The following is a 13932-nucleotide window of genomic DNA, read 5'->3' on the forward strand; positions in this document are numbered from 1 at the left end:
CTCAGTTGCTCTTCCACGTGCTCTCTACTCAAGTCTGGCGTTGATCTGCATCAAGCGATTTCGAATATCTTGCAAGACTTTGTGTAGGTTTTTTTTATCGTTCAGGCTAAATAGTTTGTGTGATATCAAACAAACACCATCTAGACTTTGTGTGGGTCTTGCAGCCATGCAGATGTTTGATATGTTGGAGAAGAAGAGAAACACACTGTATTTGTATTTGCTTATGACAATGATATGCAACGTCGTTTTGACTGTATCATCAGCCGATACGAATGGCAACAACAGCATGTACATTGGAGAAAAGGGAGAAAAGGTTACTAAATAAATCTTTGTTTAGTTTCCGTCTTGATGCGTTATCCTAATTATTGTGCTGTTTGTAGGGAGACGTTGGCCATCAGGGTCTTCAAGGCGTACGCGTAAGTGTTTCGTTGATCAAAATGTAGAGAATTGTGCATGAGTGCTAGAAGAGTGTACCAGGTTAGTTACAATATGTATAGCACATGCATGCAGTGGATGTTGGCGTGTCAAACGTCGTTTCTCTAATTACGTGTGAATGGTGTCAAAAGTGTCACCTCATATAAGAGGTGTACACATCTAAATTACCACACGCTGCACTTGCTCGATCAATTAACGGTTTAGCTATACCTCTGTAGTCTTCGCTTTACAATATGTACGACGTCACGATGATGGTCGACCGAGCCTCACTACGCTGGCGGAAACGCTATGCTAGATAGGTGTCAAACGATGACGCTCCCGCTAATATAGACACACCGTCAGCAACTCCAACTTACTGCTATCCCCGCCCCAGATGCAGAGTGTGGATTGCAGCCCGGATGGGGTTGTATCATCTCTACTTCTCGTTCGGTATCGCCACTTGCTGTCAGCAACAATCGTGCAAATGTAGTTGTCTGTATAGTAGGAGACGACTGTAGCGTGAGATCTTTGATCGCTGGCTAGTGAGCAGTACTGCAGTCCAATGCATTGCAGTAGAGCCGTAGGATGTATTGCAGCTTCAACTGCGAAGCTGTGTACGCGTACAAAGACGTGCAAGTACCATTACTGATCTGCCATTTCAACGCTACGCACCCGCTTGCAAACGCTTGACAGCGGCCTAGAATCGCAGTGTCGACAAGTACAGAGGCTAGAACAACGTCAAATTGCAATCGAAAGCTCAGTTCTTAGCTAATACAATTATTATGACTTATTAATTAATAATTAACTATTATTAAAATTGATTGATTACGTACTTGCTCCCTCGCAGAAAGGCGGTACACCTAACAATAGGCAATGACCCGTGGCTGCAAACATGCTGTGGGGAGAGCTAACTTTTACATGCAGCACGCGCATGCTCACTACAATCGTATAGCATGGAGATGACTGGCTGCTTCTTATGAAATATCGGCACTCGGAAGCCAGACGACGACAACAATGAAATTGGATCTTTCAATTAACGACGTAGAAAGCAAGAAGAGTTTGACAACCTGCTCGAAGAGATGAGGATGCAAGATGCAGAGAGCCATTTCCTACGTACGAATGTCGACGGAAACCTATGATGCTCAAATGGCAAGAATAGCTTCTGCCTTGTCGTTGTTGAGGAGAAGATCGATATCAAATGTTCATCAGTCAGCTAGAGATCTCACCAGGAAAAGGTATCCACATGGTATTTTTATCTCAATCCGTTCTCTGTTAGATAATGCGTTTCTCTGTGTGCTTGCATGCCTGCCTATCTGTCAGTTTGTCAGCTGGTCTGTCTGTCTGTCTGTCATATCTTTATATTTCGTACATATGAACTATTACAAGCTTTAGATACGAAAATCCGTTATGTATCAATTAGACTAACACGGGTCTCTAAAAATTATCAACTTAGGTTACATGCACTGTCTGTCTGTCTGTCTGTCTGCCTGTCTGTCTGTCTGACTGTCTGGGTACTAGCTGTCTTTTTGTTTTGTCTGTCAATATGTTTCATAAATAAACTATATAGCACTATAGCAATTAAAGCCAATCTACATGTCCAGTAAATCTAATTAGTACATACCAAATCGAACAGAGAGAGAGAGAGAGAGAGAGAGAGAGAGAGAGAGAGAGAGAGAGAGAGAACTGCATGTCCACTGAGAGCTGAAATTTCCTTAGGAAAACACTTCCATTGCCATTTTATAGCTGTGTAGTGTATAGCAAAGCGTTTCCTCTCATTGTCATATACGTACATCAGATCATTTTATTTTCAAACTAATTTTTGGGTCATTTTGACAGCTGATCTGGATATTCTTTTCTATGATTTCCCCGGCCATCTACCAAAATGTATAGCATGTACCAATTGAATCAATCATCTTTACACTTAACCCTCTCAGACACTTCTCTTTCTGTCGTGTCTGGCATGTTTCTTTTCTTGTCTTCTTGATGCAGCGGCTTCGTCTGTGGTGGTAGATGTAGGGAAGATGTTTGAGCTCTAAGGGTTAGCAAGCGGTACACCTAGCTCTACGTTGGGTCCATCTCTCGTGTTGAACACTATGATGTGTGGTCAACTGTCTGAAATGGACTACTTGTCTCTTGGTTCTTCCTGAAGCATTCAGAACACACAGACACAATGCTGTTGTGCGCTCAGACTGGCTCATCTCCTGACTTGCATCATTTCCAAATATGTCTAATTCCTTTCCATTTTTCTGCTATTTCTCTCATTCCTGCGACTTCTACGTCAGTCTATCTGTTCGTCTGTTTGTCTTTTATTTTCAACATCAATACTGCCATACAGTGAATATCAGTAAAGGCACCACAACTAAAGATTGAGTTTTCGACCTATTGCTAGAGTTACACAAAACAAAGTTGTACTGAATAATCTGTCTTGCTGTTTGTCTGTCTTTGTATCTGTTTGTGTATCTCTCGGTATGTCTGTCTGTTTACCTGTCTGTCTTTCTTTTGGCTATTTGTTAGAAGTCTTTCTGTCTGTTTTGTCTGTTGCTGTCTTTCTGTTTGCTTGACTGTCTGCCTGTCTGTTTGTCTATCAATATATTCTTTATTCATCATAGCTTATACATAAATGCCGATACATGTTACAAAGATGTATGTGCACTGTCTGTTGGTTTGTTTGTTTTTAGCTGTCTGTTGTCTGTTTGTCAATACATACATGTTTTTAGAAAGCAACTATAGCAGCATAGCAATAGCTAAATGTCCGTTTTTATTACATCTACTACATATACACGAGAACTGACGAAACTAGACTGCACACTACATCTTTACTAAATACACATGCATGCACACACACACACACACACACACACACACACACACACACACACACACAGTGACACACACACACACACACACACACACACACACACACACACACACACACACACACACACACACACACACACACACACAAACACGTCTGTCAGTCTCCAGGCCCGACGGAAGCAACTTGAAAGTGGAGCGGCCTAGCGAGAGTTAGAGAGTGTGGCTTAGCGCACGCTATGGGTGGGTTGGCACACATCCGTGAGTAGTGAGCATGCACACAATGTGCTGTCACAGAGGTTGGGGAATAGAGTCCAGGTAACGAAAGAGAAGTTGTAGGAGACTTCAAACCAGTCACCAAATTAGTAGAGCCGTAATCCGGTAGATGACCAAATACATTATTTTATTTAATCAGCTCTACCTTTAGACCGAAAGTATGCGCTGGCTGAAGTCGAGTTTTCAAAAAGTGGGGCGGCCTGAGCCGCCCCTGCCGCCCCGGCTCCATCGGCCTGGTCTGTTATCTGTCTTTTGTTTCTTTGTTTGTCTGTCTGTCTGTCTATAAGTTAATTTCTCTGTCTTTCAATACCTTTTTATGCTTTAATGTTAGTACATGTGATAAAACTGTAAAAGACTTAGTTGCACCATTTGTCTTGTTATCTCTGTCTTTCTTGATAGATTATCGTAAAAGTTTGTCTTTGTCTGTCTCACTCTCTGTTTTTATCTGATCTTTGTAATTGGTATAGAAGACAATTTCCACCAGCTATTTATAGAGACACAATGCTAAGGTTGAACTAAACAAATTTTTAGGGAATTTGGAGATTGCAATTAGTACCAGTTTGTTGTACAATAACACAGCCTGTGTTTCTTTGTCTGTTTGTCTGTCTGCTTAACTGTCGGTTAATTTGTCTTTCTAGTATTGCGAAATGCAGATTAGCAGTAGTGATAACTGTTTATTATTTAGATTGGCTTTCGGTTTACATCACATGGGATCAAGCAACTTCCAATAGTCAGTTTTCTTCAAATTTTCACTTGATCAATCTTGCACCGTCATACAACTTAATCATGGCACATTATCAAGACAACATGCACTGCGCTTTTACAAGTTCTTCAGTCTGAGTGTATGAAAGCACCATCTAATAGAAACGATTTTAAGGCATCAGCCGAGATCGAGTCGGAAAAGCGTTTGAATTGCCAAACTGTGTTGGTGCCATTGATGTAAAGCACATTACCATACAAGCTCTTGCTTGTCGGGGATCTTCTTATTGCACCTTCAAAAAAAGGACGCTTAGGTGTTCTACTGACAGCATGTGATGCACATTACAGGTTTACTATTGTCGGCAAAGAAATTTTGTTGTCATGGTAACGGTAGCATTTTCTCCTATTCAGAATTTGACAGGAAACTGGAAGCAGGTGATCTTGGCTTGTACAATCACAATTCTATCAGTTGCTGTCATTGAGGTGTCTTTTTCGTGTATGTGGGAGTTGAAGTACTTTCAGTGAAGTATGCTTTGCCAGTACCTTGGCAGAAATCATACATATTCAGAGACAGTGTTTGACTATTACTCGAGTCATACCAGGGAAGTCATCGGTTAGAGCTTTGAGATACTAGCTGCAACGAAACATTTTTCAAAAGGCTAGTCATCACATTCCCAGATAACGCAGTGAATTTTATCAAAGTGCCACCATCTTTACATAATAATTACCAGGAAACCACTTAGTCATCGGAACTAAGTACCATATGCAGCATATGGAATACTAGGATGTATTTATTATCAGCTAATGTTCTTTGTATAATAGTAACAAAACGCTGTGTGTTTCGTTGCCTTCTTCTGGGTAAGCATCGCATTTAATTAGCTAGATGGTGTCTGATTGAAATTGTGTACCATTTATCTAAAAGTAAACAGACTTTATCTAAAAAACTGTAACTTCTGTCTGTCTGCTTAAATGTCTTCCTGCCTTACATGTATTTCTCTGTCTCTTTAGCTGTCTGTCTGTTTGTCTGTCTTTTCTGTCTGTCTTTTTGTCTGCCTGTTCTGTCTGTCAAAGTTTTTCTTAGAAAACGTTCAACTTCGTTACCTAATTATGGTGATTTAGATAGATTATTTTACTTTGACATTCAAGACCAAGTTCATTACTCTAACTTTAGTTTTTGTTTGCAAAGACTATTTAGCTTTAACAAATTCCTAGCATATGTACAAGTAGAGTCTAAGTGAGAATAAATTACTTGTCTGCCTGTCTGTCTTTCTGTCTATCTGTCCACTGTCTGTTTGCATGCCGGCCGATAAGTGTCTACCTGTGTTTTGTGTCTAATCGTTTGCCAGTTTATCTCTCTGTCTCTCTGTGTCTCTGTCTCTTTGTCTATCTTCTAATATTTATAGCCATGACATTTGTAAAGGTTGGTATGTACAGGTGTGTGGGTGCTAGTGTGTGTAAACCTTTCTAATGAGTGCTTTTTGTTTGTTATACTATAGGGCTATTCTGGCGAGAAAGGTGACATTGGATTATTCGGGGAAAACGGAATTAAGGTAACATTTGTTTTCAGCTTTTGCAATAAACAATGAATAAGATTAAATACTTAGGGCGACCCGGGTTCAAGTGGATCACCCGGTCCAAGAGGTCCCGTAGTAAGTTCTATTCAACAAAACATTTAGCTTGCTAATGTATTGTGAAAGGGTCCTCCTGGTGCAATTGGCGAAACTGGAAAACAAGGAGTGTCAGGTCCACGAGGAGTAACTGGAGATACTGGACCTCAAGTAAACATATTATATTATTTTGAGTACTAGATTGAGTAATTATCAATTGTATTTGTTAGGGTCCAGTAGGTCCTCCAGGTTTGCCTGGTCTTAAAGGAGTCCAAGGAATAAAGGTTACTTTATACACGTTGCGATGATGAAAGTGTTGTGTAATATAACAATTGTACTGCACCTTTCTTTGTCATTTGAAGTGCAAAATTGCTGGCTTAGCGGCTGCAATTTTAAAACATACTGTATCCGACCATCAATTACTGATTGAAAAATAATTAAATCTAGACAATAAAAACTATTATTGCAAATAAATCAATTATTGATTATTTTAATATCAAAAAGATGCTGTAAGTGGAGTGTATTGACACGGAAATAGTAAATCAATTTTCATCTGTTTGTGTCTAATAGGGAGAGAAAGGATACCAAGGATCACAAGGCTTAGCAGGTTTAGATGGAAAACCGGTATAATAAATGATGACTTTGCTATCTCAGAATTATCAGTTCTAATTTTGTAATTATTCACAGGGCCCACCAGGACATCCGGGACCAGATGGTTCTTCCGGTGGAAAAGGCGTCAAGGTCTGTAGCATTTGCAAGCTACATAATTTTGCAATGTTATTTATTAGTCTTACTTCGTAGGGTGCTAGAGGCCTTACAGGGCACAAAGGAGAACAAGGTGGTCAAGGAATACCAGGACCTACGGTAATGAAATAAAAATATTTATCTACTTCGTATTAGTATATTATAATTCTTTAATTTTATAGGTCGACGACAACACAAGAAATTTAATGAAAAGATGTTGTGAACCTGTCATTGGCTTTCAGTCAATAATAAAAGAAATTATAAAAAATGTTAGCAAATTGTGTAACTCAAATGTTATAATTATTGACTGAAATCGTTTTATAGATAACTCAAATGAAAATTGATCTGCTGGTAAATATACCACAAGGACGTCAACCTTGATCTAGTTGTATATAAATATTTCTATTTTTAGAATGTTTATGACAAACCTGCATTTCATGTAGGAGGAAATGGCCGTCAGGGAAGCTTTTCCTTTGGTAATATCTGGTATAAAATTTACGATGAATAGATTATTGCATTATAACTATAAGCGATATCCAGTTTAATAATGTGTAATTGTAGTATTGTAAAAACACAGACACACACACTGACACACACACACACACACACACACACACACACACACACACACACACACACACACACTCACACACACACAACACCACAAGACATCACACACTTATACAGAACAGGACATGTACGCACGCTTTGATAAAATTTGCAGACGTAGATAAAAATTTATAGTGTTAAACCATATGTGTTTGGGCAAACATACGATTGATGATAATACTAATTTTCAAAACACTCTTTTAAGTTTAATTTTTAAAATTACTTGTTTGTTTCTTTGTAAGTTTGTTTGTGTGAGTGAGTGTGTACGTGCGAGTGCACGTGCTTGAGCGCGCTCGCGGGTGTGTGATTTGTTACATCTCCACCATCTGCATGTTTCAGTTTTACGTGGGATGTAGCTTGCCCACATCACAGTTGACATGAGATGCTAATGCCGACGTTATAAGATTGCAGCTCAGCGCCGTTAACGGATTTGCCTACCTCGCAAGAACTCATGGAGATGTAGGCTGGAGTTGTGACTGTTAATTACTGCATGTCTTTATCCATATTTGCACGTGCATGCGTGTACTGCGTGTATTTTAGTACAAATAAAGTTAGAGATAATCATATTAACTCTACATCGAAGACATTGCTACACCTTGAACAAAAGATAAATATTGAGTTAATATAAACTTAAAGCATACCAAACCGAGCTAATGCATATAGTTAATGTGGTCATTTACAAGTTTTTGTTGCTATAGGCTATATTCTATGTGCTATGTTACTATATCATGCTTATAGCATAGGTGCATGATCACAGAAAACCTGTTGGTAGGAAATTGTGGAAACAAGGCTGGTCTTTTCGTTGCAATTGACTTTATCTACGTTCGTGGTAACCATGGTCTAAATGGGATACAATGAAAATCTGTGAGCATTTTTGTTCGGCTCTATACAGACATACGTATAATACTTATTGTTTACATATATAAAAACAGCTATCCAGTGTTCGCCGGTTAACAATCTCCAGGTGTGCAGAGTTAGGTATTTATATGGATACCAATGCATAGTGTTGAGTAACAGTGGCACGTATAAAGTGGGGGCCTAAGACTGCTAGATTCTATTTATTGAGAGTCTCTCATTGCCAATTGGACGAATCATCGTTTACTTCAAAGGAAGAATATATCGCATATGAGATGACCATATATGGCACTACTGCCGTGGATAAGGTTAATTATTAATTATTATTTGCACTATTTATAGGTAAGATTATAAAAGAAATAAAATTAATTATATAAATTAATAATTTAGTTTGTCTTTAACATCTAATAATTCAAGATTTTATCAATTAAATTGCACAAAATAGCAGAGTAACATAATGTAATTTTGAATCTTTTATTTACACATTTAATAGCTTGCTTTAATTAGCAAACGATAGAAAAGATATTTTAGTGTCCATATAAAATCAAATGTTATATACTCAGAAATTCGAAGATGTAGAAAGTAACACAAATATATTAAGCCATTAACATATCTTCAAAAACATAAACAACCTAACATTATGTAATAAGAAAAACGATGAGATGCATGTTTTGTGAAAGTTGACAATCACGAAACATGCGAACTATGTATTCGTGACCATCGCTTGTGACCCATATCATAGCATTGTCCACGTCGGTGGCTTCCCATTCCCGACATAATCGCACTATATTTTCATGGCCGCCGTCTGCTGCCCAGGGCATGGGTAGATCGAAATTGGTGACACCCAATCACGAAACAGGCGCATGTTTTCGCAACCGTCATTTTACAGCCCATAAAATATCCGACTTGAGATTGGTCGCTTCCAATTTTCTACATAAGCCGAAGACTGCCTCTTGACCACCTTCTGCGGCCCATTCCATGACTTCGTCGAGATCGACCTTGTCATTGTTGTAACACAATCGCACGACGTAATTGTGACCGCCATATGCAGCCATGTTCATAACCTCTTTGACGTGGGTGGCGCAGAGTTGTCATGCTAGATGCACAATAACAGTATGACCGCAAGTGGCAGCCGTGGTTATGACTCTATCAGGAGAAAGGGTATATCGGTCTGCAATGAAATCTCTCCCATTGGGATGCATTGGGACACCCAACCAATAGACTCCTATAACGATTTGTGTACGCACAGTAAATTCGGCAATAGTTGAGCCGTGATAACGTACCGCTTGAGCAGCAGCAAGAATTTCTAAAGGTATCGCCATAGCATATAGTATACATCAGGTTTTTTGTCTAATAGGGCGCATCTCTTAGAGCCTCTAATGTTTTAATGTTTTACCTTAGGATGTTTTAATGATGTCGTTTGCGCGTCTTTTTCACATTTCTCAACTTTTGCATGGTGTAATAGATATCGCTGAGTCTCTTTTGTTAAAAGTATGCGACAATGCCTGAACAGATCTGGCATCGGCATTTTGTCAGGAGGTATCTCATCTATTAGGACTTTGAAGACCTCCGCGTTACCTTTCCGACTCCACAGTTGCTAGGATTCCTTGAAACACTCGATCAATACTTTCTTGAATGTATGAAATTGAAGCGTGCCAGGAGCTATTGCCTTTGACATCTTTGCATATCTCGACACGTTCCTTCAGGATCTTGATAAATCTGTCGGTGACATGGATGTTCTCGGCCTCTATTCGTATACTTTCGTCGATGGTGAGGTCTGCTCGTTTGAACTTACCGACATAAGAGGGCATGTAACTTCAAGAGATGTCCCATAGGCAACAATCTGCCCTTCGAACACTCTGCATGGCTACTCGCTGAGAAATCGTCTTACCGAGATCGACAACCAGCACTGTCATATAGCAACGTCATAAGAACTCAGAGGTCTGGTGGACCGACAATGTTTTTCTGACTCAACTTCATATCTTTGCATGCTTGTGAAAACTTGAAGACCGGTTTCCAATTTGGGTATATTCGCATGATATAATAACAGCTCATACCCTAGGATGCTCGTGTTGATACAACATTGAATCATTTTACCTCGAGCCGCGTAATCAATCACCCGGTTAATACATCAAGCTAGAAGTGATGTTTGACCAGATACCACCATAGTTATCGCATCAAACTCAGTCACTGCTGTCTTTGCAGACACTTCTGTTGTTATATACTAGAGATTCTATTTGTCTAATAGGGCGCAAGTTTTAAGATAGAGCTAACCACGGGTGGGTGCAACGGAATAGGTTGCTCGAGCTCTAGTAGTGTATCTGGGCTGCTCAGCCCTACGAGTCTGCGAAAAATATGGGGACTGTCGGTTGGTATCATTTGTAACCCCAGATACACTACACACACACACACACACACACACACACACACACACACACACACACACACACACACACACACACACACACACACACACACACACACACACACACACACACACACACACACACACACACACACACACACACACACCGGAACAGCAGGAGCGCAAGGGAAGACACAAATGAAAACACATTAGTAACAGAGTAAGTTTACTGCTGATAAAATATTTAAGAAAGAGAAAAAGTCGCTCTGTACATACGTTACTAATGTGCAAATTTGTGCTAAAATAATGATAGCTAAAAGTTTAAGAAACTATGTTTACTGCAAAAAATGCAAACTTGAACTGCTTTTATATATTTTCAGCACGTTTATACATTGTTATCTAAATTAATATTGCTTTTATCAATTACTGATACTATTTCATAATTATAATAATGTTAGATAAATATCGTATAACATACGTGTTGTATATTATGTTTTGTTTAATAAGAAATAGTTGAATTTGTGTATCAATTAATGATATATCAGGAAACATATCTTTATCAAAATAACCAGTTTTAAATTGGTAATCAAATGTTGCAGTTTCATCTCTTTTTTTACTCGTTTACTGGCGGAACGAAATCTTTTTTATAGCATCTCCTCGTATTCCAATCTCAACATGTACATCTAATGAAAAGCAGAAATTTACAATCAAATCAATTTCAAACTTATAAGTGCAATAGTGAAAAAGAAAAAATCATAAAATATGCAAAGTAATGAGCAGCTGGTCGATGAAGCGTTTTGATTACTTTTATCTTTCCATATTTATTGATTGTATGAGTGAACGTATAAGGTCGACGCTTTTAGAGTACCGAGGCAATTTATCAAGATAACTCCGGACCAGCTATGATTTAAGTGTTTGTTGAATGCATGATTACTCGGATTGCTGGCGCTAAAATGGTGTGAGGTGTGTAGGATTTGATTTGATGTGAGTGTTACGTGATCGTGATCGTATTTGCATGAGGATTCCTAAATTGGCCGGTCAATATCCAGTTTACAGTGACGTTGCTATGCCGGCGGTTATTTATAACGAAAATAAGCCATTGTAGCGGTACGATTAATTAGCACCCAATCATACAACAAACGCTAAAACTAGCTGTTACTCATCTAACGACTAATGCAAATTAGATAATAAACATTGTTTAATATACTGTTTGTTGTTTTTCTATTTGGGACAGGTCGAGTCATCCAGTGGTACAGTGGCAGTGGATATTCCTATTCTCCTTACGTTCGTGGAGGCATGCAGTATAGCAATGGATTTGTTACTGTACCAAGAGACGGTCTCTATTATGTTTACGTTCAGATGAGGTTTTACAGCAGCTCCAGTTTCAGCTACTACAAAGAAGCAAAATTCTGCGTTGCAATCAACGGCTCTTGCCAGTTTTCCTCGCACACGTATACTCAAGACTACGGCGATTACTACACACCCTATTCTGGGCGATCTTTGCTACTCAAGAATAAAGATCAACTATCCGTGCGATTTCAAAGTACAGCTGGTTTATATTATTTCACTCATCAGTACACCTTCTTTGGTGCTTTTTTGATCTAATGTTTCATTGCTCTCTGGAATTTGTTGCTGTCCACGATAAGACTTTCTTCGTCCAAATCGTTTATCATTGCTTTCTTATGATTGGCTGTTGAATTTAGTACTGCGACACACAGTAATACTTACTGTATCTTTAGCTTAGCATTGCACGTTTTGTCGTAAAAATATAGATCTTTAAAATGTTGATTCGAGAATTAGGTAATTAATTAACTTGATTAAGCATTTTCTTTGTAGCATAGTGAACTTCTTTTCACACTACTCTTCAAACGGCATTCAATGCGCTTTACCGTTTTTACACCAAATGCTTGCCCATTGGATTTCAAACTGAATTTAATGCGCATTCGCTCAACCGACTTGTGAAGATGGTTTCAACGCTCCTTGACGGTTGCACGTGGCAACACGCCCACTCACGTGCAGTATACGTGAACGGGGCTAACCCAGCGCCAAACCAGCAATAAACCGATTGTTCCAGCTGTCCGACGTCCAGTCGATGTCGCATATCAACGCCGCCACATTTGGTGTCACTAACCGCGGTGCCGGGTCAAGAAATGAACCAAACAAACAATGACCAGTCCACCAAGTTTTGCGACACCGCGTCAGCGACGGCGTTCCGCGCTCCCGCATGGACTGCGCGTCGCCGTCCAACTCAAACTAAACGTTAAACCGGCGGCGCAGCCTGCTCCCAAGTAAACAACCACGGCCAACGCCACCTGGACCATCTCCCTGGGCGTAATGAGAGCTCCAACCCAAGATGTGAGCCATGCAATGCAACTGAACTTACGAATTGTCTTGCACTGCTCAGTGGCCCCACGAGCCACACGCATCCAACTGCGTTGCTATTGAGAGCAGGCGGCCGACCGCCACCAGTCTGGAGCAGCGACGCCCCCCCCCCACCCCCGCCACGCAAACACACCGCAACCACTCGTCGCCAATTCAGCCCCAAACACCACCAGCCCCCACACCACAAGCAGCTATTCGTCTACCCTCTGGTCTGTGACTTTGAACCCTCTTTTTACCGTAGTAGCCGCGCACGTCCCGCGCAGCCACCAGCCCCGCACTCTGCATGTGCCACACGCGTGATTTAAGGGCACGATGATGCCCCATTACACGAACACAGGTTTCATCCACGACACAGCGGCACTCCGCCTGGGCACCGCCGCAGGACACCGTGAGATATCGCACTGCAGTAAGAGCGACGTGATAGCTCCAACGCGGCGCCGCATCGACAGAGCACACTCTTCGGTTGCATGATTAGTTTTCAGGCATAGTCCACACGACGGAGCCCCAGCTCGCGACAGCGGTCCAGCAAAGCCCGACGAATATTTATACATGGAGAAGGTTTCTCCTGCACGCACCTCCCAAATCTGGTGTCTATCAGCCAGCTGCAATTCTTACGATCAGCCGCAGGCACGTCAGCAGGTATTTTCACCCTGTTGAGATGCTTCTCAGCGATTATGGCCGTGCCTGCAGCAAAGCAGAGCCCAGCGAGCTACAGCGCTACCTGACGCGCACGTCCCCTCCACCGCGGAGCGCCATCGTCGAGTCGTCGCAACTCAACACTACCTGGCAGCAGATCTGTTATCTCCACACTCTCCCGCTTTGGCTCGCATGAACCATTTCTCAGGCATAGGCGAAGAAGCAACCAGCCTAGAAAGAACGGCGCGCCCTGGCGATGCAACGCAGTCTCTCTCAACGACCGGACACGTCCGCTCCTCCACCTCGTCCGTGAGCATTTGCATGTGCTCTATCGCCGTCGCCGCTGGCCACTCATACAGACCAGCTTTGACACACGCAAGCCAGGGAAGTGTGCTCCGCCTGCTACTAACCATTCGTGCAACGCGAGTCCTCCACGCCGCCCTCGCGCCACTATGCTCAACGTGAACGCCCACCTTTGCATCCAGACTGCCAACGCCGCCACAGGCACAATTGTCGCCTAGTCCAGCATCG

The 13932-nt window shown here is 41.1% G+C and overlaps 1 protein-coding gene across 1 annotated transcript; it reads left to right on the forward strand.

The window, feature by feature from the left end:
* Positions 1-12143, forward strand: LOC134195686 (collagen alpha-1(XXV) chain-like). Its single transcript, XM_062664756.1, has 14 exons — positions 1-83; positions 145-313; positions 381-416; positions 5700-5753; positions 5808-5852; positions 5901-5981; positions 6041-6094; positions 6381-6434; positions 6498-6551; positions 6612-6674; positions 6737-6823; positions 6879-6905; positions 6967-7030; positions 11618-12143. The coding sequence occupies exons 2-14, from the start codon at positions 167-169 to the stop codon at positions 11986-11988; spliced, it is 1137 nt and encodes a 378-aa protein (XP_062520740.1). The 5' UTR covers positions 1-83; positions 145-166; the 3' UTR covers positions 11989-12143.
* Positions 12144-13932: the final 1789 nt, after the last annotated feature.

Source organism: Corticium candelabrum, chromosome 20 (genome assembly GCF_963422355.1).
Source record: "Corticium candelabrum chromosome 20, ooCorCand1.1, whole genome shotgun sequence".
Lineage (NCBI taxonomy): Eukaryota > Metazoa > Porifera > Homoscleromorpha > Homosclerophorida > Plakinidae > Corticium > Corticium candelabrum.

Bases quoted from the DNA above. Each gene is read 5' to 3' on its own strand.
- LOC134195686 (XM_062664756.1), top strand. From the start codon at position 167: ATGCAGATGTTTGATATGTTGGAGAAGAAGAGAAACACACTGTATTTG. The intron at 417-5,699 runs GTAAGTGTTTCG...GTTATACTATAG, and splicing joins AGGGTCTTCAAGGCGTACGC to GGCTATTCTGGCGAGAAAGG. The intron at 6,906-6,966 runs GTAAATATACCA...TTCTATTTTTAG, and splicing joins AAATGAAAATTGATCTGCTG to AATGTTTATGACAAACCTGC.